We start from the raw sequence: 24,888 nt of genomic DNA on the forward strand, positions 1-24,888 counted from the left end.
ACCATTTGTTTTTGCTTTTTTCTGTTGAGATTCAGGAGCTTGAAGGAGCAGGCTTGGAGTGAGTGTGGAAAGGACCGGTAACATTTTCTGAACAGTATTTAGCCTCCTCTTTCCACGTCCCACCTCCTACACACCAGTGCGCTGTGTAACCAACAGCGAGCACCTATTTTACATTCCTTTTGTTCCAGGTCTAAACCCTTTCTTCATTAACCTTATTCACCTTTACACCATCTCCATATAACATATTATGTATTTCTATTATATAGCTTATTCATTGCCTGTCCCCTCTACAAGACTCTGAGCTTTATGGAGGCAGGGATTTTTGTTATCTTTTCTCACTACTTTATTCTCAGTGCTTATAATAATGCCTGGGTTCTAGCTGTTACTTACTACAAATATTTGTGGGGTGAATGAATTTTGAACAGATGAATGAAGGCTAGAACGTCATCCAATCACCAGAATTAATTCCAAGTAGGTTAAATAGTTGAAATTTTTAGAAAGATCACAATCCAGCCAATTAAGTAACTTTCACCCTTCCAGAGGAGGTAACAGAGTTCGATGATGATGATGATGATGATAGCCAACATTTATTTTATATATTGTGTGCCAGGCCCTATGCTGAGTGCTTCATATATTCAGCATTTGCAATGTGGATACTAATATAATTCTCATACTATTGGTGGGGAAACCAAGGCTCTAAAAAGTTACGGATTGTCTGAACTTATAAGTTATATTAAGCTAAATGTGTTAGAATTGGGATCCATTCAAGCCCAGCTCTCTCTGGTGCTGGAGTTGGTGTTTTGTTTTCTGTCCAATACTACATCACTAATCCTCAGTGCTGATAAATGGAGATGAGCTGTGTATCCTGTTGGTAGAATAAGCCAATGCTAATGGAAAAAAAAGTAGAAACAACTATTTATGGCATAAAATAGACAGTATCTTTCAATCAGGATCTATAAATTTCTAGAACGACAGATTTGTCCTCTTAAGCTAATAATAGATTTAACAGAATTTTAGCCACAAGAATTTTATCAATGACATGTTTTTCTAAGGAGGAGAAATTACAAATATTCAGATGTCTTATGATGAATGGGAAAATATTAATGACACGTATGACTAGTATGTTAGAAAATGCTCATGGAAAGTGTTTTGGAAATATGTTCAAAGGCTTCTCGTTTGGCCCTTTAAAATTTATTCAGAGAGGCTAGATCTTTGCTCTGTATGAGTGCTTTGGGTATAGAATTGGACTTTCTAATCATTCACAAGACTCTACTAAATTTAGACTATATAAAGTCTAAGCTCATGTAACAGTCAAAATGCTATGCTTAAATTGAAATTGTGGCCTCTCCCATAGCTAGAAACTTGCCAATGGGGGAGAGAGAGGTCAGTTTTCTCTCTCTTTTCTGCCACAGCTCCTCCCATAGCCAGTTAAGTGCCATTTTGGAGGTTGAGGAGGAAGAAAAGAGAAAGGGTTCAGGGCAGTTCTTTTTGACAAGTATTCATGTACATTTGGGTTTCTGGGCTTAGCAATGCTTAAAGTGGACACTGTCACGGATGCTTTCATGGGTTCTTTGAGTCTCTCCCTATCCCAATTGGTGGAAATTTCTTACCCATAATTCTCTTGATATGGCTGAATCCATCTCCTTTCTGGCTGGTCTATTGTGACTCCTTCTCTAGATTCTTGCCACCTCACCACCTACTTTTTGCTTCCTTCTGCCGAGATCCCAGGACCTTTCCAGGTCATCTGTGTAGATTAAATCTAGTACAAACCCACACTTGCTTTCTTGAATCCCTTGTCCTATCGAATTCCATAGTGCAAGCTGCATCCTCTTCCTTGTTTTCATAGGTCATCTCAGCCAGTCCCCCGATCTTTTGCCTGATACAGACCCTTGTTATTGTGTCTCCACAAATCCTGAGAGCACATGTACAGATCTGTGAAAAGTATAATTAAAGCCTCTCTAGTCATTTGGGCTTAAGAGAGTTGGAATTAAGAGAGCATAGCTCTCTTCAAAGAAACTACGCTAAAAACGCCTCCAAAAAATACCATGTTTGTGATCATTTTCTACTTTAAAAATGAGTGTTGTGAGAGACCCTTAACCACATTTTCTAACATCAGGAACTCTTATATACTGTTATGGGTACATAAATTGGCGTGACCACTATGGAAAATAGTATGGAGGTTTCTCAAAAAATTAAAAATAGACCTACCTTGTATGATCTGGCAATCCCACTTCTCATTATATCCAAAGAAACTGAAATCAGGATCTTGAAGAAATATCTATACCCCCATGTGCAATGCAGCAGTATTCACAAAGCTAAGACATGGAAACGAGCTAAATGTCCATTCATGGATGAATAGATAAAGACAACATAGTATGCACATACAACAGAATTATTCAGCTTTCAAAAAGGAGGAAATCTGGGCAGCACCTGGGCTCAAGGAGTAGGGCACCACCTCGTATACCGGAGGTGGCAGGCCAAAAAAAAAAAAAAAAAAAGGACGAAATCTTGCTGTTTGCAACCACATGGATTAACCTGGAGGACATTATGCCTAGTGAAATAAGCCAGATGCAGAAAGACAAATACCACATGATCTTATTTAAATGTGGACTCTATACTAAAATATGCAAATGCAGGCTCAGTGCCTATAGTTTGTTGGCTTGGGCGCCAGCCACATACACCAGAAGTGGTGGGTTCGAATCCAGCCCGGCCCCACCAAAGAACAATGACAACTACAACCAAAAAATAGCCGGGTGTTGTAGCGGGCACCTGTAGTCCCAGCTACTTGGGAGACTGAGGCAAGAACATGGCTTAAGCCCAAGAGTTTGAGGTTGCTGTGAGCTGTGACACCACAGTACTCTACCCAGGGCCACGTAGTGAGACTCTGTCTCAAAATAAATAAATAAATAAATAAATAAATAAATAAATAAAATAAAATATTCAAATGCATTGATGCAGAGACTAGAATGCTACCAGCATCTTGGGAAGGATAATATGGGAAGGCATTAGTCAAAAGGTATAAAGTGTTATTATACTTTATTATTATTAATACATTATTATTATTAATTGTTATTTATTGTTATTGTTATTATGATTGCTGTTAATTGTTATAATTATTATTATTTATTATTATTGTTATTATTAATACATAATTATTGTTATTATTAATACATCTGAGAGATCTGTTTCATAGCATAGTGCCCATAGCTAGCAATAGTGTATTTGCTAAGAGGGTATATCTTGTATCATACATTACGTGGGGTTTTTTTGTTTGTTTGTTTGTTTGTTTTGAAACAGAGCCTCAAGCTGTCGCCCTGGGTAGAGTACTGTGGCATCACAGCTCACAACAACCTCCAACTCCTGGGCTTAAGCAATGTTCTTGCCTCTGCCTCCCAAGTAGCTGGGACTACAGGCGCCCGCCACAACACCCAGCTATTTTTTTGGTTGCAGCTGTCATTGTTGTTTGGCGGACCTGGGCTGGATTCAAACCCGCCAGCTCAGGTATATGTGGCTGGCGCCTTAGCCACTTGAGCCACAGGTGCCGAGCCGCATTAAGTGTTTTTTATCCCACACTCCCCAAATAATAACTAAAGAGGGCTGGTGGAAACTTTTGGAGGTGATAAATATCTTTATGGCCAAGACTATGATGATGGCTACATGACTATACACTTCTCTTCAAAGTCGTATTGTATACATTAAATATGTATAGCTTTTTGTATGTCTATTATATCTTAATAAAACAGTTTTGTTGTTGTTGTTGCAGTTTTTGGCCGGGGCTGGGTTTGAACCCACCACCTCCAGTATATGGGGCCGGTGCCCTACTCCTTGAGCCACAGGCGCTGCCCAATAAAACAGTTTTTTGATGAAAGTCTTTGTATAACAACAGGCCTGCTATGATTTCAGTTTTATAAAAACAATTCTTTTTCATATCCATGTACACATGAGAGAGAGACTAGCATGCTCCAATATAGTGGAATTACTAGAAATATTTCATTTTCTTCCTTGTGCCTTTTTGTGTTTTAAGAATTTTACACGCTGAGGGCGGCGCCTGTGGCTCAAGGAGTAGGGCGCAGGTCCCATATGCCAGAGGTGGCGGGTTCAAACCTAGCCCCAGCCAAAAACCAAGAATTTTACACACTGAATTTGAATTATCCTTTAATCAAGGGAAGGCAACACATTTAAATATTTTTTCAGCGAGAGGAAAACTTGACGTGGGAGATGGAGAGACACTTTTTGACAGAGTCAATGCTCAGCTTAGGTGTGTGTCTGTTGTTGGCTGGGCAGTGGGCCACAGCCAGGAGATAAATGATGAAGAAATTCCATAAGCACTTCCTCTTGCTACACACCTTCATTTCATTTTACGTCTCTTGACCTCTACCAGAAACTAGGAAGGAAAAAAATCTCCCTGACAACAGATACTCTGAGAGATGGTCAACATCATGAAGCTATGGATACCTCTGCTCATGACATTCTTCTGTGTGGTGCCACTGTTCGTGCTGGGAGGCGTGAAGAGACACTATAAATGTAGGTGGTGATGTTGGAGTAGGGCCCAAGGGAGAGGGGCTGTGTTTTTTCCTGGACATGGAAGGCCGTATCATGTATCCCAGAGATGACTCAGACTCACCTTCCCAGGCAGGATCACCCACTGGAGAGTCAGCCAACTTTGTATGCACAGAGATCCAAGAAATTCTCATGCTGAGGTTCTTTCATGCTTCTTCGTCTTCTACCCTGAAAATAGCAATAAGTATCTGCCAACATTCATATATATTTTATAAACTGTGAAGGTGGGATGTCAATATGGAGCTATCCTACTTTTCCATCCTTCCAGAAATTCTGTTCTCTAGCTGTGCTTTCTTTGATGAACACCAAATGGGTATTTCTTAATACATGTAGATGCTTAGTTTTAGTGGCAGGATCTTTCAGAATGTGAGATGATAGAAAAGAGGCATGAAATGGGTTCTTGGTAGGGCAAAGATGGAGGTCATGTGGTCAGAAAATAGAATCAATGGATGGGCTAAGAGAGCTAAGTGAGAGAGTTAAGAATTTGGAGAGAGGATGAGTTATTAAAGACAGGGTCAGCAGATAGGGGGAGAAAGGGTAGAGGATCTGCTCCTTACTTTCCCTGGCCTAGCTTCCCACACTATGAAATAGGCTTTGTAATGAGGCTGGAGGCTATCTCGGGCTCTAAGAGCTCCTGTTATACAAGTGTAGATTTTGTAGGAGGGCACATGAACGCCGGCAGTAGACTGAGTCTTAACTTTGGAATGTTTAGAAAGGGCCCAGAGACCTTCGACACTACTAAAACCTGTGGGAGCCAAGAAGGCAATGACAACAGTCAAGGTGCAATAGGATCAATGTCATGAAGGAGGCCCAGAAAGGGAATTTTCTTATAAGGCAAATAGATACCTTTGTGGGGCCTAAAGGCTTGAATTCTTCATTAAACTTAGGAAGAGCTTCTCTTCCCATGTGTGTCCTCCTTCCTCCCATATCATCTCAATTTCAGGGGGTGAACTACTAATTGAAGAGTGCTGGGGACAGCCAAAGGTGGAGGAATGTACCAAGAAGTGTTCTAGAACCTTTAAGTGCAAAGAACAAAATCACACGTGCTGTTGGACCTACTGTGGAAACATTTGCTGGGAAAATGAAGTGAGTTTGGTGGCATCTGCTTAGACGTGTATCTTCACTGATCCTCATTCTCTTCTCAGAGGTTGTTTGTCCCAAACAGAAGACTGAGGTACTTCAAATCCTAGGCATGAAAATAGCTAAAGACAATGTCCCCCATGGCTGGATAACAATCCACTGGCAAATAAGCCAAGACACCAAATTGGACCCCATTTCTTCTGTCATGATATAACCAATATCTTTGCCATCCTCTTTATCTTACTCAATGGTTTGCTAGTTTCCTAAGTCCAGATTTTTGACCACTGCTTCCCTAATCAGACCTTTCCATGGGCTATTTGGGTCAGCCAAGTCCAAAGCCTCTACCTTTCTCTGTTCAATGGACCAACAACCTGCCTACTTGGAAGTGGGCAACTCCTGTTGTTACATTAAAATATTTTACTCCCATTGTCTGGTGCATATGAGTATTATTAAGCTTCGGGATGAATGCTTGTTTTTCAGAGCATTTTTCCTAGCCTCTCAACATCTAACCTTTTTTCTCTTACAGATAACCTTAGAAAGACAGCTTACACCCTAACTCCCCACTGGCCCCAACACCTGTGCAGGCTGGAAGACATTTAAAAGGCCTTGGAAACGTCCTGTGTAGCTACTTTTAGAAAAGCCCAAAGGAGCAAACCTTTGCCAAATAAACTCACTGACCAAGAGGTCTTAGCTTTTCCTTTTTTTGCCCCTCTCTATCCCACTTGCCTTGATTACCTTTATGACAACCCCCAATATTGTTCTCATTCTGCAATGGACACAAGCTTCTGACTTTTGCTGTCCTGCGTGGTAACCTTAAACCTGATAGACAGATCTCATGGGCTTCACAGAACAGAAAGTTTTTCTCACTTGTCTTATTAATGTGGGGAATTGGAAAGCAGCCCTTTCATTCAGTTGTGCAGACAGCTGTTTCCTAGTAGATTTGTTTCTCACAGAGGTATGGGCAAACCATTCTAAAATTAGTTTTCATATATATTATATGAGATTAAACAAATAAGTGAATAACTGGTAGATGATTGGAATCGGGTTTCTAATAGACAGAAAAAAGAAAGTACAAATAAGCTGATGTCCCCAGATCCGGGTGCCAGGCCTGCCTTCAGTCTGCTCCAGCGTTGAGACAACTCCAGAGACCCCAGGTTCTAAACAGGCCCCTGTACCAGACAAGCCCCAATATCCCTGGGTGCCAGCATCCCCGGTTTCAGGCTCATGCCAGGCCAGCCCCAAGGCCCCCACAGAATCAGGATCTAGACCCATCCCAGGGCTGGGCCAGCATCAAGGGCCTGAGCTCTGGACTTTCCCTGGCACCAGGCTGGCCTTGATGGACTCAGGCTTACTTTAATTATATTTAGGCTGATAGACTTTGAGTGGTAGATATTACACTCAGCATCTAAACCCAACCCTTGCATTTCAGATAACTTCCTGTAGTTCACGAACTAGGCATCCCAGGTTTGTTGTGATGAATAGAGGTTGGGATGGGACGCATGTTGCTGGTGCAAGTATCAGTATGGATCCACCTGTGAGCGTCAGATGTGCCCAAAGTATGGAAATGAGACAGGCATACAAGGAGGGAAGTGTGTCTCAACCAGGGACTTTCAACTGGTGTGCCATCAAAATTTTTAAAGATCATTAATTAAATTCTTTTTTAAAGCAGTTTGAAGCACAGCAAGTATGATATATTTTTCTTTTTTTTATTATTTTTAAAATTCTCCCAAAATGCATTCTCAGGCAAATTCTTATTTAAAACTCTTTTTCTTGATCAACATAATTGAAGTGCTCGTGGAAGTTGAACTAGTGGTTCAAGTGTGCTGTGAGATAAAAAAAAAAAAAAAGGTTGAAAAACACTGGTCCCAACTAAAGCCTTCCCATCTATATTCCCACCAAAGAGCAGGTCTGCACCATAGGAAGAGAAGAAATCTCCGAAAGCAGAGACAACCATTAGGCTATGCATTCGGTCCTAAACAGATGAGACCTGCCCTGATTCTCTGCAAGCTAGGACTTGAGATTTGGGAGATCTTGGGAGAATTTGCATTTGCTTCATGCTCTAACAGAAGATTCAAGATCTCCTAAGGGTCCCCCTTCCCTGCTCTACATAATATGGAGGCCACACAGATGTCAGTTTCCATAGAAAGCAGAGCACAGAGTCATAACCAAATGGGCACTTGTTCCAGCCACAGTATTCTGGGTCCAGCCTCTGAGTTTCCTGGGGAAGGGTGGGGGTGTCCAGAGAGCTCTCTGGAACAGGGGTCAGCGTAGTAGTTATTAGGAAAGAGCAGAGCAACTGTTTCCAGTAAAATTCATGGTCCATGGCACTTGTGCCATTTAGAAGGATGAGGTCCACCTGGCCCGCCATGGTGTGTCCATGTGGTAGAGAGTACTGGACACGGACATGGGAGGTTATTTTCAATGTGGCCCCTGGCAGGGAAATTTCCTCTCTCTTAATAACAGCTACTAGGAGTTCTTAGGCATAGCCTGGGAAGATGCTTGGCAAATGAGGCCATCTGAGGAAGTACCAAATTAGATTTCTCTGAGACCATGCCCTTACCACCCACCTACCTCTGATGAAGTCTGTGTTGGTGGTTGATCATGACCTCTCTTTTCTAAAGCCCCCTTGTCCAAGGGCAGCTCTTGGAAGAGGTGGAGATGACCCTGAGATACCCAGAGCTTCTAAGGTAGAGGCTCTGGTCTGATGAAGGACCTTTCCTCCTCTGATGTCTCCTTCCCTAAATGGTCCAGCAAGAAGCACTAGACCACAGCATAACACCACTCGCTTGCCTCTGGGCATGGCCTGCCTGCCTGAACCCTCTTCCCATTTGACTCCCTGTCCCAATTGGCCACATGTGACCCAACCTGGATTTATCCCAGGATCATTTCAGAGGAGTTGTGATTTCACAGAGGAGGAGTCTGTACCCTGGTAATTAATTTCTACCAATTCACAACAGGACTGGGAACAAGACCCAAAGCCACCCTCTGCCAACTCATCCCTAGCAACACCAGCATAAACCCCTATTTCCCCATCCCTTGTCATTCCCTAGATCTAAATGAAAGAGAATGAGTCCATAAAGAAGAGTGTTTGGGGGAAAGGGAGGGATCATTCAGTTCATGGAAGGTGCTGGCATCAATTCAGGTCCCATCTCAGGAGTGGTCATCTTACTGGGTAGTGGACAGGAGGAGGTTGGGGGGTCAATACCTCTGGTCTCAGGTAAATGGAGAGAAGTGAGAAAAAACAAAGTTGAAAGGAAACACCCTCTTCTAGCCACATCAGATCCTCTCACTTTCTTGTGGCCTGGGGCATGTCACCTGACTTCCCTGGGGCTCATTCTCCTCAGTGTAGAGACTTAGTAATGTGAACCTCACAAAGAGATTGGGGGTCACGGCATGAGGGTGCACCAAGCCTAAGGAGAGGACAGCAGTGTCTCCCTTGGGGGCGACCCACTCTGCACCCCAGGTTCCAACCTCCACCTCACTCCTGCGGAACAAGTCCTCCTGGCTCCAGGGTGAGCAGTGCTCTCCTTAGCACTGGGAAATGCTGCGCTTGGCCAGTTTCTCCCTGGGGCCCCTGGTTCAGAGAGTGGAGGAACAAGGGGGCTGGGCCTCTGGAGGCTGCAGGGCTGTGTGGGCCAAAGAGAGACAGAGGAGAGAAGCAAAACCAGGGAGAGAGATCAGGGGCCAGCGCCCGAGAAGGATGGGGCATCTGTGGGGGCTGCACTGGGTTCTGCGTGATCACAAGCAGTGGCAATAAAGGAGCCAGAGCCCCTGGGCATTTGTTCTGGTTTATTTGACAGGGACAAGGAATTCAAACTGTGGGGAGGCGGCGTTCCTGTGGATGTCTTTGTGCCTGTGATTTGAGGTCCTCCTGCTTGAGACGTGGGCACAGTCTCTAACGGAGGGGTGTGGGGCAGGAGGCACCGCCCAGCTGCTCCTCCATTCACAGAACGCTCATGCAAATGTTCCCACAGAAAGTGGAGCAGCATGTGTTATTTGCTTGACACTTTTGGAAATATGAACAGTGGTGGTTGCATTGATCTATACTGGGCCACTGGTCGCAGATCCTCGTTCCTGAAAAGGTACAGAAGAAGAGTTAATGGGACCATCCACCCTTCTCCAGCTTAGAGCTCCTCCCAGATCCCAGGGCAAAAGCCCCCCTCATGACACTCTGGACTTTTCAGAGCACCACCTCCTGTCCATCTCCAAATCCTAGTATCTTAAATCCTGTTTCCCCATGCCCTCTCCTTATCAACACCACGCTCCTGGTCCTTCTCCTGATAACTTTAACTTTTCCTCTACGCCCCAAATTTTGCCTGCTCTGTGTGCCATTTCTACACCTCCACACACCCCATACCCATCTCTGGGCGTCACTCCTCACAAATGAGCATCCATTAAAGAACAATTGTCTTGTTTTCCCATCACGTTCTCAGCCCTGATGCACCTTTCACTAGGGTGTGTACCCTGGGTCTCTGGATGTTTCAAGTGGCCAACAAAAGATGTAGGTGTCCCCTTCACTCCCATTACTATTCCCAGAGCTGGGTAAAGGGGCGTGAGGTCCCGAGACATCCTCGAGTCTTCACAGTGCAGTGGGCAGCGCTGGATGTGCAGACAGGTACCAACTCCCGGGTCTTGCTCAAAGTGGGCACAAGCCTCTCCTTTGCCCCTTCCTAGGTCCTCTTCCCCAGCCCTTCATCCCCACCCTGCAAGCCTGTCACATACCAGGCACAGTCTGCATCCTCTTCCGGGTACGATGTCCTCCCTGGGCCTGCAGCAGCAGCACACAGAGAAACAGGATGGGCAGCAGAGCCTGGGGTGACATGACGGTGACCAGAGCATGAGCCCTAACTCTGGCCAGGACACCACAGACTTCCCTGCAGAGCTGTGATGGAAAGAGCAGGAAGGAAAGAGCATGATCCTCAGCTCCTCACTGCCTCCACTGGCCAAGCCGGGGCAGTGCAAGACAGTCCTTGCTTCCTCCCCTTGACCTGTCCCCTACCTGTCCTCCCTTAGGTGGGTTAAGGCTTCTGCAAGAATAAACTGTGGTATATGTACACCATGGAATATTATGCAGCCTTAAAGAAAGATGGAGACTTTACCTCTTTCATGTTTACATGGATGGAGCTGGAACATATTCTTCTTAGTAAAGTATCTCAAGAATGAAAGAAAAAGTACCCAATGTACTCAGCCCTACTATGAAACTAATTTATGGCTTTTGTATGAAAGCTATAACCCAGTTACAGCCTAAGAATATGGGGAAAGGGGAGAGGGAAGGGAGGGAGGAGGGAGGATGGGCAGAGGGAGGGTGATTGGTGGGATTACACCTGCAGTGCATCTTACAAGGGTACATGTGAAACTTAGTAAATGTAGAATATAAATGTCTTAACACAATAACTAAGAAAATGCCAGGAAGGCTTTGTCAACCAGTGTGATGAAAATGTGTCAAACTGTGTATAAAACCAGTGTATGGTGCCCCACGATCGCATTAATGTACACAGCTATGATTTAATGATAAAAAAAAAAGAATGACACTTCCTTTCACGTAACTAGCCCTCTCTTCTTGCTGACAGCCTTTTTCTTCTCTGAAAGATATCGCTTATTTCTGGTTTCTACAATGTTTTATAGAAAAGAGAAAAGAAAAAATATGAGTTTTTGAAAAAAGAAGTGCTTAGAATGAACCTGTTTCATTATATTATCTTTTAGTTTCTCCGTATATGTAATATAAACAATCCTTTGTTTTCTTACATTTTGAATCATCCGTCTTTCATTATGTATCCTCTGGTGCTCTTATTTCATCATGTAAATACATATATTGTCATTATTTCTCAAAAAGAAACCACGTTATTTATCATAATTATGCAGCTCCCCCGTGACCTCTTGTTAACTGTTTGGGATGAACCAATTATTGATATCCTAACCAGGGGTCCTCAAACTGCAGCCCTTCAGGCTGCAGGAGGCGGTGTAATTGTATTTGTTCCCGTTTTGTTTTTTTACTTCAAAATAAGGTATGTGCAGTGTGCATAGGAATTTGTTCATAGTTCTTTTTTTTAAACTATAGTCCAGCCCTCCAACGGTCTGAGGGACAGTGAACTGGCCCCCTGTTTAAAAAGTTTGAGGACCCCTGTTGATAAACAATGCTATTTTTGGCCAGGTGAACTGGCTCACGCCTATAACCTCAGCACTCTGGGAGGCTGAGGCAGGTGGACTGCTTGAGCTCAGGAGCTTGAGATCAGCCTGAGCAAAAGCAAGACCCCATCTCTAAAAAGAGCCAGGCATTGTTACAGGTGCCTGTAATCCCAGCTACTTGGAAGGCTGAGGCAAGAGGATCGCCTGAGCCCAAGAGTTTGAGCTACCACAGCACTCTACCAAGGGTGACAAAGTGAGACTCTGTCTCAAAAAGAAAACAAAGGAAACAAAGAAAAGAAAATGAAATAAGACTAGTGTTACTTTAAAAAAAAAACGCTATTTTGAATATTTTTGCTCATAATCCTTCTGGGCTTCAGTAGCAGAAGTTGAATTAGTGGATCAAAGAATAATCCTGTATACATTGTATATGGAGAGAGGGAAAAAAAAGAAACTCAGAGAAAACCAATTAATTTTTTTTTTTTTGAGATAGAGTCACTTTGTCACCCTCAGTAGAATGCCGTGGCATCATAGCTCACAGCAACCTCAAACTCTTGGGCAATCCTCTTGTCTCAGTCTCCCAAATAGCTAGCACTACAGGCATCCACCACAACGCCCAGCTAGTTTTAGAAATGGGAAGTCACTCTGGCTCAGGCTGGTCTCGAACTCCTGAGGTCAAGCAATCCCCCTGCCTCAGCCTCCCAGTGTTAGGATTACAGGCATGAGCCATCACACGTGGTTCTAGAATCAATTAATTTTTTGAACCAAATAAACTACTTGGTTTTGTGTTTGTGTGTGCGTTTTTTTGTTTGTTTGAGATAGAGTCCCACTTTGTCACCCTTGGTAAAGTGCCATGGCGTCATAGCCCACAGAAACCTCAAACTCCTGGGCTAGAGCAATCTTCTTGCCTCAGCCTCCCAAGTAGCTGGGCCTATAGGCACCTGCCACAGCGCCCAGTTATTTTTTTTTTAGAGGCTGGGTCTCACTCTGACTCAGGCTGGCAAATGAACTATTTGATTGAACAGAAGATGAGTGTCTATTTCCTCAAATCCTGTAAGACACCATAATGCAAATGAGGATCTACTGGGAAGGAATTAGCCCCTATTGTCTCATTTGAATAGCAGAAAAGTGTTCACAGGTTTAGTCCTCAGACAGACATGGAATTAAATCCTGACTCCAATGTTCACCAGTTTGGTAACACTGGGAAAGTCTTGTCATCTCTACAGACTCAGTTTGCCCATATATATATATTTTGTGTGTGTGTGTGTGTGTGTGTATGCCTCAACCGTGAGAACGAGACAGATGACATGCTCCCACCTTCACGTCACTGGTGTGAAGGGGCTCAGTGTAATACATGTGTCTTCTCCTCAACCTTGTCTCCCACGCATAAGCCCCAGCCTTCAGGACAGCTCTTTTATCTTCTGGTGTATTACAGCAAGTCCTTAAGACCCAGCCAGAGGGGTCAGGAGACTTCTCTGCTTATCCCAGTGAATCCCCAGGCTCTGTATGAATTAGGTGCAGTTCGGGGAGTAGAAATCAGAACCCAAAACAGCCAGTTCAAACATGGGGGGCAACTAGCTCTACTCTCTGAAAGGACAGAAAACCTTGTTTCAGGTTTATAGGGTGAGGAAGTGAGTTCTTCTCCCATTTTATAAGGTTGAGCGTCAATTATTGAGCATCAACTACTCTAACTCATCCTTCCGTTGAGATTATTTCTTCCGGTCAACAGGCTCTCCAACCTACTCACTGTGTGACCCTTCCTTTCTTACCTGCCTCCTGCTATCTTCACCGTCCATCCCCCTGACGCTGCTAAGACCTCTACATGCTGTATTCTATGCCCATGTGAACAATGTTACCCGAAGACATAGGATCCTCACTAGAATAAAAGAGGTAAGTGTAGAGGCTGCCTATCTAAATAGTCTCCCTCAGTGATTCCTGAGTTTCCATCATTGTTCACTCTTCCTTTAAAGAATAAATCCATTTATAAATGCAATAGCGGTAGAATAAGTCACTAGGACTCACGGAGACTTCAGGAAAGGAGACTATGAATGCAGACGTTGAAACGTAAATTTAGGCTCTGTGCCCGTAGCTCAGTGAGTAGGGTGCCGGCCACATATACTGAGGCTGGTGGGTTCGAGCACAGCCCGGGTCTGTTAAACAACAATGACGGCTGCAACCAAAAAATAGCTGGGCATTGTGGCGGGTGCCTGTAGTCCTAACAACTTGGGAGACTGAAGCAAGAGAATCGCTTAAGCCTAAGAGTTTGAGGTTGCTGTGAGCTGTGACACCATGGTGCTCTACCTAGGGTGACATAGTGAGACTGTGTCTCAAAAAAAAAAAAAAAAAAGAAAAGACACATTTACAGCCTTACAAGAAAGATCATGGCCTCTTTGTGGAATTTTTAAAATGTTAAGATAGATATAAATGTGTGTGTTAGATATAATTTATACACTAGAGAAGGGCATGGGAAGAAAGGGCTAAGAGGAGTGCATGATCAATGTCTCAGAGCTCAGATAAACGGGAAGGGACGATCAGCCAAGGGCTGAGGACAGAAGTAGACCTGGAACATTACAGAAGAAATGAACACTCAGAAGTGAAGACGTTAATCTACCCTCACAGGAGAAAGAGGGGGGACACAAGAGTGCTGGACTCTCAATAAGCAGAGAAGCTGGAAAGAAGATGGTGGTCAAGAGTTGAGCCTCATCTGATATCCTGAACTCCTAATAATGTCTCCTTCAGGTGTCATTTATGTTCAAAATCTCTGATACTCATACCTATAGTTTATAGAGTGTTTCTGTACCTTTCCCAAATCTGGTCTTTTAGTCACTTGTAAAAGATAACAACACGTGACCCTATTGAAGAAGGGCTATGAATGGGAAACAGAAGCTCAACCAAGAGCTCCATTTTCCTGTCCAATTCCCTCTGAAGCTAGTGTAGCAATGTAAATATTTGGACTAATAGATTGAAGGCAAAAGTTAATTGTCATTCTGGCTCAAGCCCTTAAGAAAATAGCAAGTCTACTTCACACTCTCTTTCCTCTCCACCGGCTCAGTCTTAATGACCAGAAGGCTCTAGAGCAGTGGTTCCCAACCTTCCTAATGCCACCACCCTTTAATACAGTGCCTCATGTTGTGGTAACCCCCAACCATAAAATTAGTTTCGCTGCTACTTCATAACTGTAATTTTGCTACTGTTATGAATCGTAATGTAAATATCTGATATGCAGGATGTATTTAGGCAACCCCTGTGAAAGGGTCGTTCGACCCCCCAAAGGGGTCGGGACCCACAGGTTGAGAGCCGTTGCTCTAGAGCATGGTGACACCACCAAATAGAAGGAGCCTGGGTCCTCGACTCATCATATGGAAGAAGGGTCGCCCATTGTTATACAATACCCACTCTGAATTATTATGTGAACAAGAAGTAAAAACTTCATCACATTTTAGGATCATATGATGGAGGCTTTCTGTTTAAGCAGTTTAGTCTATCCTAGCTAATAACACACATTTTAGGCAGAACCACACTTCTCCTTGGCAACACCCCTGTGTTGAATCCACTGATCCATTATGCTGAAGACCCAGTTCAGGAAGTTCCTGTTCCTTGCCTAGCCATTATCACTTGCCTCCGAGTCTGAATTTATGGGACCTTTATTGATGCAATCTAGTAGGAACTGCTTCATCTCTCTAATGAATTGCCGTTTCATCTCTCTAATGAACTTCTGTGGCCTTAGGCATGTGCTGTTTCTGTGTGATTCACAAGAGGAATGGAAGGCTTGAATGAGAACTTTCCTTGAATTACTGTGTTTGGATTCCTGTGTGCAGGACAGCACACTCACTGCTAGGTGCTGTAGCATAAGTCAGACACTGTTCCTGCGTCTATGGGATTCAGAATCTGGCAGGCAAAACAGAAAATTGAGTAAGTACAACGCAATGTGACAAGGGCTACAGAGGGAGAGGATAAAGTACTATAGAAGCCCAGCAAATGATCTACTGACTCCAACTAGTAAGAGTAAATGAAGGCTTCTCAGAAGAATGGTCCTTTAAAATAAAGCCTTTTTTTCTTTTTCTTTTTCATTTGTAGTTATTATAGGTACACAACAGTTGTGTATCATTATAGGGTACACGTCATGTTTTGATACAGGTATACAATGTGAATTAATCAAATCAGGTAAGGGGGGTACCCATCACCTCTGGCATTTATCACTTTTTTTGTGTGTTAGAAACATTCCAATTCCACCCTTTTAGTTATTTTAAAGTATCCCCTAAGTTATTTCTTGTGGCTCTATGATACTCCGTTGTATCTGAATATATGTAAACCTACCACGATTTCTTTATCCATTCATCCACTGATGGACACTCACGTCGATTCCAATAAATACGGTAATGCAGATATCTTTTCAATATACTGAATTCCCTCCTTTGGATATATACCCAGGAGTGAGATTGCTGGGTCAGTTGGTAGTTCTATTTTCAGTTTTCTGAGGACCCTCCGTCCTATTTCCCCAGTGGCTGTGTTAATTCCCACCAACAGTGTCCAGGGCTCCTCTTTCTCCATAGCCTCACCAGCAATCATCATAACCTGTCTTTTTGACAAAAAGCATTTTAACCAGGGTGAGAGGACATCTCATTGCAGTTTTGATTCACATTTCTCTGATGACTAATGGTGGTGAGCCTTTTTCCGTGTGACTGTTGGCCCCTTGTCTGTCATCTTTTGCAAAATGCCCATTCAGATCCTTTGCCCATTTTGAAATCGGATTTTTTTTCCTATTGAGCCGGTGGAGCTCCTTATATTTTCTAGTTATGGTCCCTTGTCAGGTCGTTTGCAAATATGTTCTCCCATTTCGTGGGTTAGCTCTTCTTTTGTTGATTGTTTCCTTTACTGTACAGAAACTTTTTAGCTTCATATGATCTCCTGTTCCCACTTTTGCTAATATGAGATCTTTTTTTTTTTTTGTGGTTTTTGGCCGGGGCTGGGTTTGACCCCGCCACCTCCGGCATATGGGACCAGCGCCCTACTCCTTGAGCTACAGGCGCCGCCCCTAATATGAGATCTTAAAGGGGGATAGAAGTTAACCTTCGCCTATCAGCTAATTGTGGAAATGAAGTGAATGTCCAACACACATTAATTATTTTATCATTAATCTTGGCAAAGCCAAAAGAAAACTAGACATCATTAATAAAGTAGATGGCTGGGCCCAGTGGTTCTTGCCTATGATCCTAGCACTTGGGAGGCTAAGGTGGGAGAATTGCTTCAGGCCAGGAATTCAAGACCAACCTGGGTAACATAGTGAGACACCCAGCTCTATAAGAAACTGAAATGCGTGAGTCCAGACCCAAGGAACTATGTAAGTGGCCATACGTCCATTACCGCCAGGAATTCATGCTTCCAATCCTGTAACATTCTCTGCTTCAGTGTGCTCTGGTTCTGAAGAGGATGCTTTCTCTTTGCTAGAAAGCAGCTCTGACAAAGAGAAAATCACTCGAGTCATTTTCAGAGTATACTGGTAAATGAAAACAACAAAAGAGCACATTTGTTCAAGAAAAACAGAGTTAAGAATCCAAGTAACTAGTTATCTTTTTTATTATTTGTTTTAATTAATTTTTTTTTTTAGAGACAAGAGTCTCACCTTGTCACCCTTGGTAGGGTGCCGTGGCATCACAGCTGACAGCAACCTCCAATCCTGGGCTTAGGCCATTCTCCCGAGTGGCTGGGACTACAGGCACCTGCCACAAGGCCTGGCTATTTTTTTGTTGCAGTTTGGCCAGGGGTTAGGTTCCAACTCACCGCCCCTAGTATATGGGGCTGGCGCCCTACTCACTGAGCCACAGGTGCTGCCCATAACTACTTATCTTTATCTTACACAAAACTTTCCAGAGATTTGACAAAGAAGGACCATTGCTTTGCACATTCTTTTAAGTCAGTATAAACTTAGCACAAAGCTAGACGAAGACAACATGAGAAAGCAAAGTCACAGGCCCAGTTGATTTATACAAATCAATGTAAAATACCTTAAAAGAGTAAACTGAACCAAACAATATGAAAATGATAATGCAGGCTTGGTGCCTTTAGCCTAGCGGCTAGGGCACTGGCCACATACACCCAGAGGTGGCAGGTTCGAACCCAGCCCAGGCCTACCAAACAACAACGACAATTACAACCAAAAAAAAAAATAGCTGGGCATTGTGGAGGGCACCTGCAGTCCCCGCTACTTGGGAGGCTGAGGCAAGAGAATTGCTTAAGCCCAAGAGTTAGAGGTTACTGTGAGCTGTGATGCCACGGAACTCTACTGAGGGTGACAGTGAGACTCTTGTCTCAAAAAAAAAAAGAAAAACAATGACAATGCACCATGATCACTTTAGATTAACATAAAAAAACAAGACTGGCTTAATAGTAGAAAATCTGAAGTGTAATTCACTACATTAACAGGGTAAAGCATTAAAGGAGAAAATAATGTTATCAACTCGATATACATAGAAAAAAAGCAATAGATATAATCTGAACTAAATTAAGGAAAAATATCTTGTTATATTAGGAATGAAAGAGAACTTTCTAAACCTGAGAAGGGATGCATGGCATAGGAGAAACCTAAAACAAAGACTATCCTGAAAGGAGACATTTAAGAAGTTTTTGTTTTATTTTATTTTGTTTCATGTTATTTTTTGAGACAGAGTCTCACTTTATCACCCTTGGTAGAGTACCATGGCGTCCTAGCTCACAGCAACCTCAAACTCTGGGCTGACCCCATCCTCTTGCCTCAGCCTCCTGAGTAGTTAGGACTACAGGCACCCACCACAATGCCTGATGAGATCTCCCTCTTGCTCAGGCTGGTATCAACCTCCTGAGCTCAAGCCAGCCACCTGCCTTGGCCTCCCAGAGTTCTAGGATTACAGGCATGAGCCACACACCTGGCCTAAGAATCTTTCATTTTAAATCGGGTAGCAAACAAGAAGACGCACCATCATCACTTCTATACAATGTACTCAAGGGCCTGACCAGCACAATGAGGCATTCAAAATGGCATAAAGTTTGAAGAAGCAAAGTACACCCGCAGATGTACAGACGGGCAGATGATCAATATTGATAAGAATACACCAAGAGGCTCAGCGCCTATGGCTCAAGCGGCTAAGGCGCCAACCACATACACCTGAGCTGGAAGGTTCGAATCCAGCCTGGCCCGCCAAACAACAATGACAGCTGCAACCAAAAAATAGTCGGGCGTTGTGGCAGACACCTGCAGTCCCAGCTACTTGGGAGGCAGAGGCAAGAGAATTGCTTGAGCCCAGGAGTTGGAGGTTGCTGTGAGCTGTGATGCCATAGCACTTACCCAGGGTGACAGCTTGAGGCTCTGTTTCAAAAAAAAAGAGAATACACCAAGAAATTGTGATTAAAAAAAATGAGAGAAATTAGCAAACTAACTAGATATAGACCAATATACAAAAGCTATTTTTCCACATTAGCACAAACCAAAAGGGATTACCCAAAAAGTTACAATATGCACAATTTCATTTTTTAAATTCCAGCCTCTGGGAATAAATAAAACAAAGATATGCAAGATCTCCACAGAGAAAGATTATGATCTAGGTAGATGAAAGACATAACAAAAAATTAGGGGGAATGGGCGGCACCTGTGGCTCAGTGTGTAGGGCGCCGGCCCCATATACCGAGGGTGGCGGGTTCAAACCCAGCCCCGGCCAAAACAACAAAAAATAGCCAGGCATTGTGGGGGGTGCCTGTAGTCCCAGCTGCTCGGGAGACTGAGGCAAGAGAATCACCTAAGCCCAGTAGTTGGAGGTTCTGGGAGATGTGTGATGCCACAGCACTCTACCAAGGGCAGTAAAGTAAGACTCTGTCTCTACTAAAAAAAATAAAAAAATTAGGAGGAGTAAGGAGTGCAGCTATGAAAACACTACCTGGCCCTGCAGTGGGCTGGGAGGTGCTTGGATTTGGGCCAGGCCCTCCCTGATTGGAACACACAGTGAAAGGCCAGTGGCGGGTGCCTCCACTGTGGTTTTGTCCTCTGTCCCTCTCTTTTCACAGCAGAGCCTGGTCCAACCCAGCAGGCTTCGGCCTCAGCTGCCCATCCTGCTGGCACCATGAAGCCTGTGCAGTTGCTGCTGGTGGTGAGCCTAGTACTGCAGTTGGTGCCTGGGAGTCCCAAGCCTCGCTTTCTGAGTAGGTGCTAGGTCTGGGCCCAGGAGGGAAGCAAAATCTATGGAGAAGTGAGGAGTGATTTAAGGGCTAACAGTCTGGCACACCTTGTAGAAAAATTGTGTCATGTGCAAGAGTCCAAGCTTTATTGGCTGGAATTCCTGCTCTGCAGCTTACTGTGTCACCTTGGGCAAAGCATTCGGGCCTCAGATTTTGTCCTTACAAAGCATATGACATCAGGATAGCTGGGAGGAGAAGCAGATGCTGTGTGTAGACTCAGAGCACTCTTACTAGACCATGGTAAAGGCTCAATGGATATTAACTGCTGCAGATATTACAGTCCCCCCTCATTCCTCACTCCTTCCTTTCAAATCATCATCATAATCTACAGGCTCCCTTCTAGATGCAAATTAATAAACCAAAAGGTGGGAAATAGAATGCCCCACCTTTGACTTTTACCCCCTAAAAGGGCAAGTTACAAGGCAGAAAATTGGAGCCTGGCAGGACTTGAGGAAAGAGGTTAACAGGCCTGTCCCTAGAGCTCAAGAACAGAGAAGAGACTTTGGGTTGGGGCCTTAAGACATCTTAGCTTTCAACTGAAATACTTGGGGGAAGGATACTTGGGGTGTCATCATGAAGATGCTTATTCTTTTCTAATAGTAGAGAGTGGGGGCATTCTGGAGCTCTCTCCTTCTCCTTACCAAGGACGATTTTTATAACAGTCCTTGGCGAGACACCAAGGAAGGAGAAGCTGCATCTTAGAGTCCCATTCTGAAATCCCCGCCCTTCTCAGGAAAGAATTCATTTCCAGAACTTACCTGGAACTGGGTCTTCACTTTCTGATCCAGTACCTTTGGTTTAACTGTGTCTTCATCCTTTACCAAAACTTGCCTTCCACACATTCTTCCCACCCACATACAGCCTCTTTAGGCTGGTCCTAGGGTAAACCACATAGTTAGTGAGGGGCTGCACAGCTTGCTCAAGACCCCACAGTGAGTCAGTGCAGAGAATGCGCAAACCTCTTTCTTGCTCACCACATATACCACTCATATCCCTGAAACAGATCCAACACAGTGAGTCAGCACACAGAGAATGCGCTGGCCTGCAAGGTAAATGACCCGTGGGGTGCAGGGTTCTGCCGAACTCCGTCCTTGGTCAAACATCCAAGCCCTGGTTCCCTGCTCAGAACTCAGAAGAAGTCAGCAGCTAAGGACAAAGCCTGATTCCACCTCTCTGGGACCATGCAAGGGAGATGAGAGTGGCAGGTCTCCCAGCAGCTCCCCAGACTGAGTTCCAGATGGTACTCCAGGCTGGTGTTCAGGCCCTTCTCTTACCCATTCTGTGTTCCAGAGTATATCTTGGAACCTCCACCCTGCAGATCGGACCCTGAAAACTGCACCCAGTTTTGTACCCTGCAGGAAGATTGCCAGAAAGGACTTCAGTGCTGTTCTGCCTTCTGCGGGATAATCTGTTCAACGAATCAAATGCCAAAGCGCCACAAGTAAGGGGTTTCTCAGGCCCAGTCCTGATCCTAGAGGTAGTGATAGAAGCCCCGGAGAAAAGTCTCTGACCAGCACTATGGTAGATCAATATCTCTCTCTCTCTCCACGTTGACAATACTCTTCTTTTCCTTACCAAGACAATTTTTGTAACAGTCCTAATTATAAGCACGCTCCTCCAATTCTAAACTAGACAGCCTTTGTCTCCCCATCACCACATCCATGAATCTCTGACTGACACTGCCTCTCTGAAAAGACCCACAAATGCCTCCATCAACAGACCTTCCCCTGTCCCAGAATCCACCTTTATCCCAGGGCCTGGGACACTATATCTGGGGCTGCAAGTGTAACCTAAATTCCAAAGCAAAATATGCTCTGTTTTTGCCTCCTTTCACCAGATGCCATCCTTGGCCCCCAGTGTTCTTGGGCTCTGGAGATGGGGCCCAAGAGAAGCTTTAGTTAACTGCCCAGGCATTAGCACTGAGCCCCATCTGCTGAATGGAGAGCACTCCCACCATAAAGAGGGGGTACGAAGATGCTGATGACTCCGGGAGGCCGAGGCGGGCGGATTGCCTGAGCTCACAGGTTCGAGACCAGCCCAAGCAAGAGTGAGACCCCACCTCTAAAAGTAGCCGGGCATGGGGTGGCACCTGTGGCTCAAAGAGTAAGGCGCCGGCCCCATATACCGGAGGTAGTGGGTTCAAACCCAGCCCCGACCAAAAACTGAAAAAAAAAAAAAAATAGCTGGGCATTGTGGTGGGTGCCTTAGTCCCAGCTACTCAGAAGGCTGAGGCAAGAGAATTGCTTGAACCCAAGAGTTTGAGGTTGCTGTGAGCTGTGACGCCAAGGCCCTCTACCGAAGGTGACAAGTGAAACTCTGTCTCAAAAAGAAAAAAAAAAAAGATGCTGATGAGACACATGGTTTTTCATTGCCTTTTCCAACTATGTCTTTCTATGACCTTGAGTAAAACAATTCCCCTCTTTTTTACTTTCTTTTTCTCATGAGTAATACAGGGACTCTTTTATCCTGCTTTATAAGTCCCAAATAAAGTCTCAAAAGCAGGAGACTCAACCCATGGGCTTCTTGGCGGAAGCCTGGCAGTCTTGTTCCCTGCTGTATTCCCTAATTTGAGACTACCCAACATCTGAGATAAGGGGTTGAGTGGTTAAGTATGGGCCCAGAACCAAATACCTGGGTTCAAATCCTGGTTCTACCACTTCTTAGCTGACTGACCTCGGACAAGTTAATTCACCTCTCTCTGAGTATCAGCTTTCTCATTTTTAAGACTACAGCAAAAGGCCAGGTGTGGTGGTTCACACCTATAATTCTAGCACTCTGGAAGGCCAAGGCAGGTGGATCAGATGAGCTCAGGAGTTAGAGACCAGCCTGAGCAAGATCAAGACCCCATCTCTACTAAAAATGGAAAAATTAGCCGGGTGTTGTGGGGGGTGCCTGTAGTCCCAGCTACTTGGGAGGCTGAGGCAAGAGGATTGTTCTAACCCAGGAGTTTGAGGTTGAGCTATGATGCCACAGCCCTCTACCCAGGGTGACAGAGTAAGATTCTGTCTCAAAAAAAAAAAAAAAACTAGAGCGATAATCATGAGATTTAATCAAACAATCCACGTAAGCTTTAAAACACTGCTTGCCATATCATAACAGTTTGGTAAATTTCAGGATTTAGACAGCCAGTTCTTGCTCAAGAGACTGCTCCTGACAATTAAATTCTGCCTCTTTCAAAGCTCAATGTTGAAATGCAGAAACATCAATATGACTTTTTGTTGTCATTGAGTTTTTTGACAGGGCAGGAGAACTCAGCTTCAGGGTCTAGTTTTAGCAGTGGGATTGATGGAAAGTAAAAATTATATCTCTTTAAAAAAAAAACTTCACTGGATAGTATTTGAAAATATTTTTCTTCTGCAGGAAGAAACAGAAACACTTGGAAATCACCACACGTAACAACTGAGACATGTTCCCCAGAGCATTTTGTAAGTGTGGGGGTTTGGCCTCCCAGTGCGCTATCTCCAGCCCCCCCCTCCCGTCCAACATCCCCACAAGGTCAGACAGAATAACTTTCTTGTCGTCCAGATGCCACCTCCTCCTCCATCAATCTCCAAGGGCTTTCTTTGCACTCCGTGGGGCCGGTGCAGTCCAGCTTGAGTTCAGGAACACGGAGCAGCCTGAAGAGGCAGAGCTGTGGCCCAAGGGGGACTCGCAGCACTCCGATCTGAGGCTTTGCCAGGAATAGGCTCTTCCAGCCTTCACGTTGGCAGTGCTCTGGGAGGGGATTCAAGCTAAGCCCTTCCGGCTCTGTGTGACTTGATCAGGTCACTGTACCTCTCTGAGACGATCAACTCCCTCATGTGAAGGAAGAAGACTACACCTATGTCCTGGAATATCGTAAGGATAACACGAGGCCATGTGGGAGGAAGACCAGGGTCACAGCAAAGACTCTGCAAAAGTTAGATGCTTCCAGCCACTCATTTACAATGGCACTCTTTCTGGGTTCCAGGGTTTTTTTTTCTCTCTTAAAAAAAAGTGGGAGGAAAAAAAAAAAAAAAGTGGGAGGGACTGTCTTTGTCATCTTGTTGATGTTACAAGAATGGTGAGCAAAATGGAGTCCCCTGTAACTTCATCACCAAAACAAAAGATAGTATTCATCATGTGCTGGATTTTTGTCCAGAGTGTTTGGAAAAGAAAAAAAATTAGGAGCTTAGAGTTTTGTAACAGTCCTTTTGACATTACCAGAGTTTCCAAATTAAAGTGGTGGTATTTCAGTTCAGAGTCCTTTTATTACCCCCAGATAAAGGAGTGTGATAGGTGGCGGCAGGTGGATGCTGGTGGAGCACATTAGGTGCATGAGGCCAGTCCCAGCCTTGCTCAGGCCCTGGAGAGCCCACCAGGATCCCTCCTGCAGCACCTTGGATATAACCGATTGCTCCTGACACATACCAGCTGTCAATGGAGGCATCAGCACTGTTAGACGATCTGGGGCCTGTGCATCAGAAAGACACTGAGAACATGGTAAGAACCCTAGCATTAGAGCCTGCTTGAAGCTAATTAAAAGCAGCTGATACAACTATATTTTTATTGCAGTGTCAGGATTAATCGATCTTCCTAACCCTCACCCCAGTGTTTTGCCCAGACAGTCAGGACTTCACCCTGGACAGGCAAAAAAACACTGTCCTACACCATTGAAGTATCTTCTGGGGGAAAGCCTTTCTTCTGGTAGGCTTGATAGAGACCGCACCATCCATGGAGCACAGTAACTGTGATGTCTGTCAGATCCACGTGCCAGAGTGTTTGTTCCCTCAGAGCACCCCGTCCTCTGCAGACTGGCTCCCCTGAACTGACCCCTAGTGTTGGCTGGGAGGGTCAGGTGAGGTAGGAGATGGACCTGCTGGGGAGGGCCTGAGAAAATGCTGAACTTATTCCTAGGAAATCCAGCACTGAACTCGCCGTGACCTCCTGGAGAACAGAATG

At 44.4% G+C, this 24,888-nt stretch overlaps 3 protein-coding genes across 8 annotated transcripts; 2 read left to right on the forward strand and 1 right to left on the reverse strand.

Annotated features, from left to right (window-relative positions):
* Positions 1-4,394: 4,394 nt before the first annotated feature.
* On the forward strand, positions 4,395-6,196 carry WFDC11 (WAP four-disulfide core domain 11). Its single transcript, XM_053573764.1, has 3 exons — positions 4,395-4,524; positions 5,504-5,646; positions 6,167-6,196. Exons 1-3 carry the CDS (start codon positions 4,428-4,430, stop codon positions 6,194-6,196), a joined length of 270 nt encoding a protein of 89 aa, XP_053429739.1. The 5' UTR covers positions 4,395-4,427.
* Positions 6,197-9,429: 3,233 nt separating this feature from the next.
* Positions 9,430-20,938, reverse strand: LOC128573656 (protein WFDC10B-like). 3 transcript variants are annotated; one of them, XM_053574000.1, is made up of 4 exons: positions 20,727-20,938; positions 17,128-17,220; positions 10,363-10,522; positions 9,430-9,714 (listed from the first exon to the last, which is right to left on the reverse strand). In XM_053574000.1, the coding sequence occupies exons 1-4, from the start codon at positions 20,823-20,825 to the stop codon at positions 9,584-9,586; spliced, it is 483 nt and encodes a 160-aa protein (XP_053429975.1). In that variant the 5' UTR covers positions 20,826-20,938; the 3' UTR covers positions 9,430-9,583. The 3 variants fall into 3 exon arrangements, with proteins under 3 accessions (XP_053429975.1, XP_053429976.1, XP_053429977.1); XM_053574001.1 differs by lacking the exon at positions 17,128-17,220; XM_053574002.1 differs by lacking the exons at positions 17,128-17,220; positions 20,727-20,938 and adding an exon at positions 16,081-16,249.
* Positions 19,813-24,696, forward strand: WFDC13 (WAP four-disulfide core domain 13). Of its 4 annotated transcripts, none has more exons than XM_053574006.1 (4): positions 19,813-19,932; positions 21,259-21,409; positions 23,329-23,393; positions 23,494-24,696. In XM_053574006.1, the coding sequence occupies exons 1-3, from the start codon at positions 19,854-19,856 to the stop codon at positions 23,369-23,371; spliced, it is 273 nt and encodes a 90-aa protein (XP_053429981.1). In that variant the 5' UTR covers positions 19,813-19,853; the 3' UTR covers positions 23,372-23,393; positions 23,494-24,696. The 4 variants fall into 4 exon arrangements, with proteins under 4 accessions (XP_053429981.1, XP_053429982.1, XP_053429980.1 ...); XM_053574007.1 differs by having other exon boundaries at positions 23,775-24,696; XM_053574005.1 differs by having other exon boundaries at positions 23,329-24,696.
* The last annotated feature ends 192 nt before the right edge of the window (positions 24,697-24,888 follow it).

This window comes from Nycticebus coucang, chromosome 21 (genome assembly GCF_027406575.1).
Source record: "Nycticebus coucang isolate mNycCou1 chromosome 21, mNycCou1.pri, whole genome shotgun sequence".
Lineage (NCBI taxonomy): Eukaryota > Metazoa > Chordata > Mammalia > Primates > Lorisidae > Nycticebus > Nycticebus coucang.

Bases quoted from the DNA above. Each gene is read 5' to 3' on its own strand.
- WFDC11 (XM_053573764.1), top strand. From the start codon at position 4,428: ATGGTCAACATCATGAAGCTATGGATACCTCTGCTCATGACATTCTTC. The intron at 4,525-5,503 runs GTAGGTGGTGAT...TCTCAATTTCAG, and splicing joins CGTGAAGAGACACTATAAAT to GGGGTGAACTACTAATTGAA. The intron at 5,647-6,166 runs GTGAGTTTGGTG...TTTCTCTTACAG, and splicing joins ACATTTGCTGGGAAAATGAA to ATAACCTTAGAAAGACAGCT.
- WFDC13 (XM_053574003.1), top strand. From the start codon at position 19,854: ATGAAGCCTGTGCAGTTGCTGCTGGTGGTGAGCCTAGTACTGCAGTTG. The intron at 19,933-21,258 runs GTAGGTGCTAGG...TCTGTGTTCCAG, and splicing joins TCCCAAGCCTCGCTTTCTGA to AGTATATCTTGGAACCTCCA. The intron at 21,410-21,805 runs GTAAGGGGTTTC...TCCTTTCACCAG, and splicing joins CAAATGCCAAAGCGCCACAA to ATGCCATCCTTGGCCCCCAG.
- LOC128573656 (XM_053574000.1), bottom strand. From the start codon at position 20,825: ATGTGGGTGGGAAGAATGTGTGGAAGGCAAGTTTTGGTAAAGGATGAA. The intron at 17,221-20,726 runs GTAAGTTCTGGA...TCTCTTTGTCAG, and splicing joins AAGTGAAGACCCAGTTCCAG to AGCTGCTTTCTAGCAAAGAG. The intron at 10,523-17,127 runs GTAATGGACGTA...TTTCCATCACAG, and splicing joins GGAAGCATGAATTCCTGGCG to CTCTGCAGGGAAGTCTGTGG.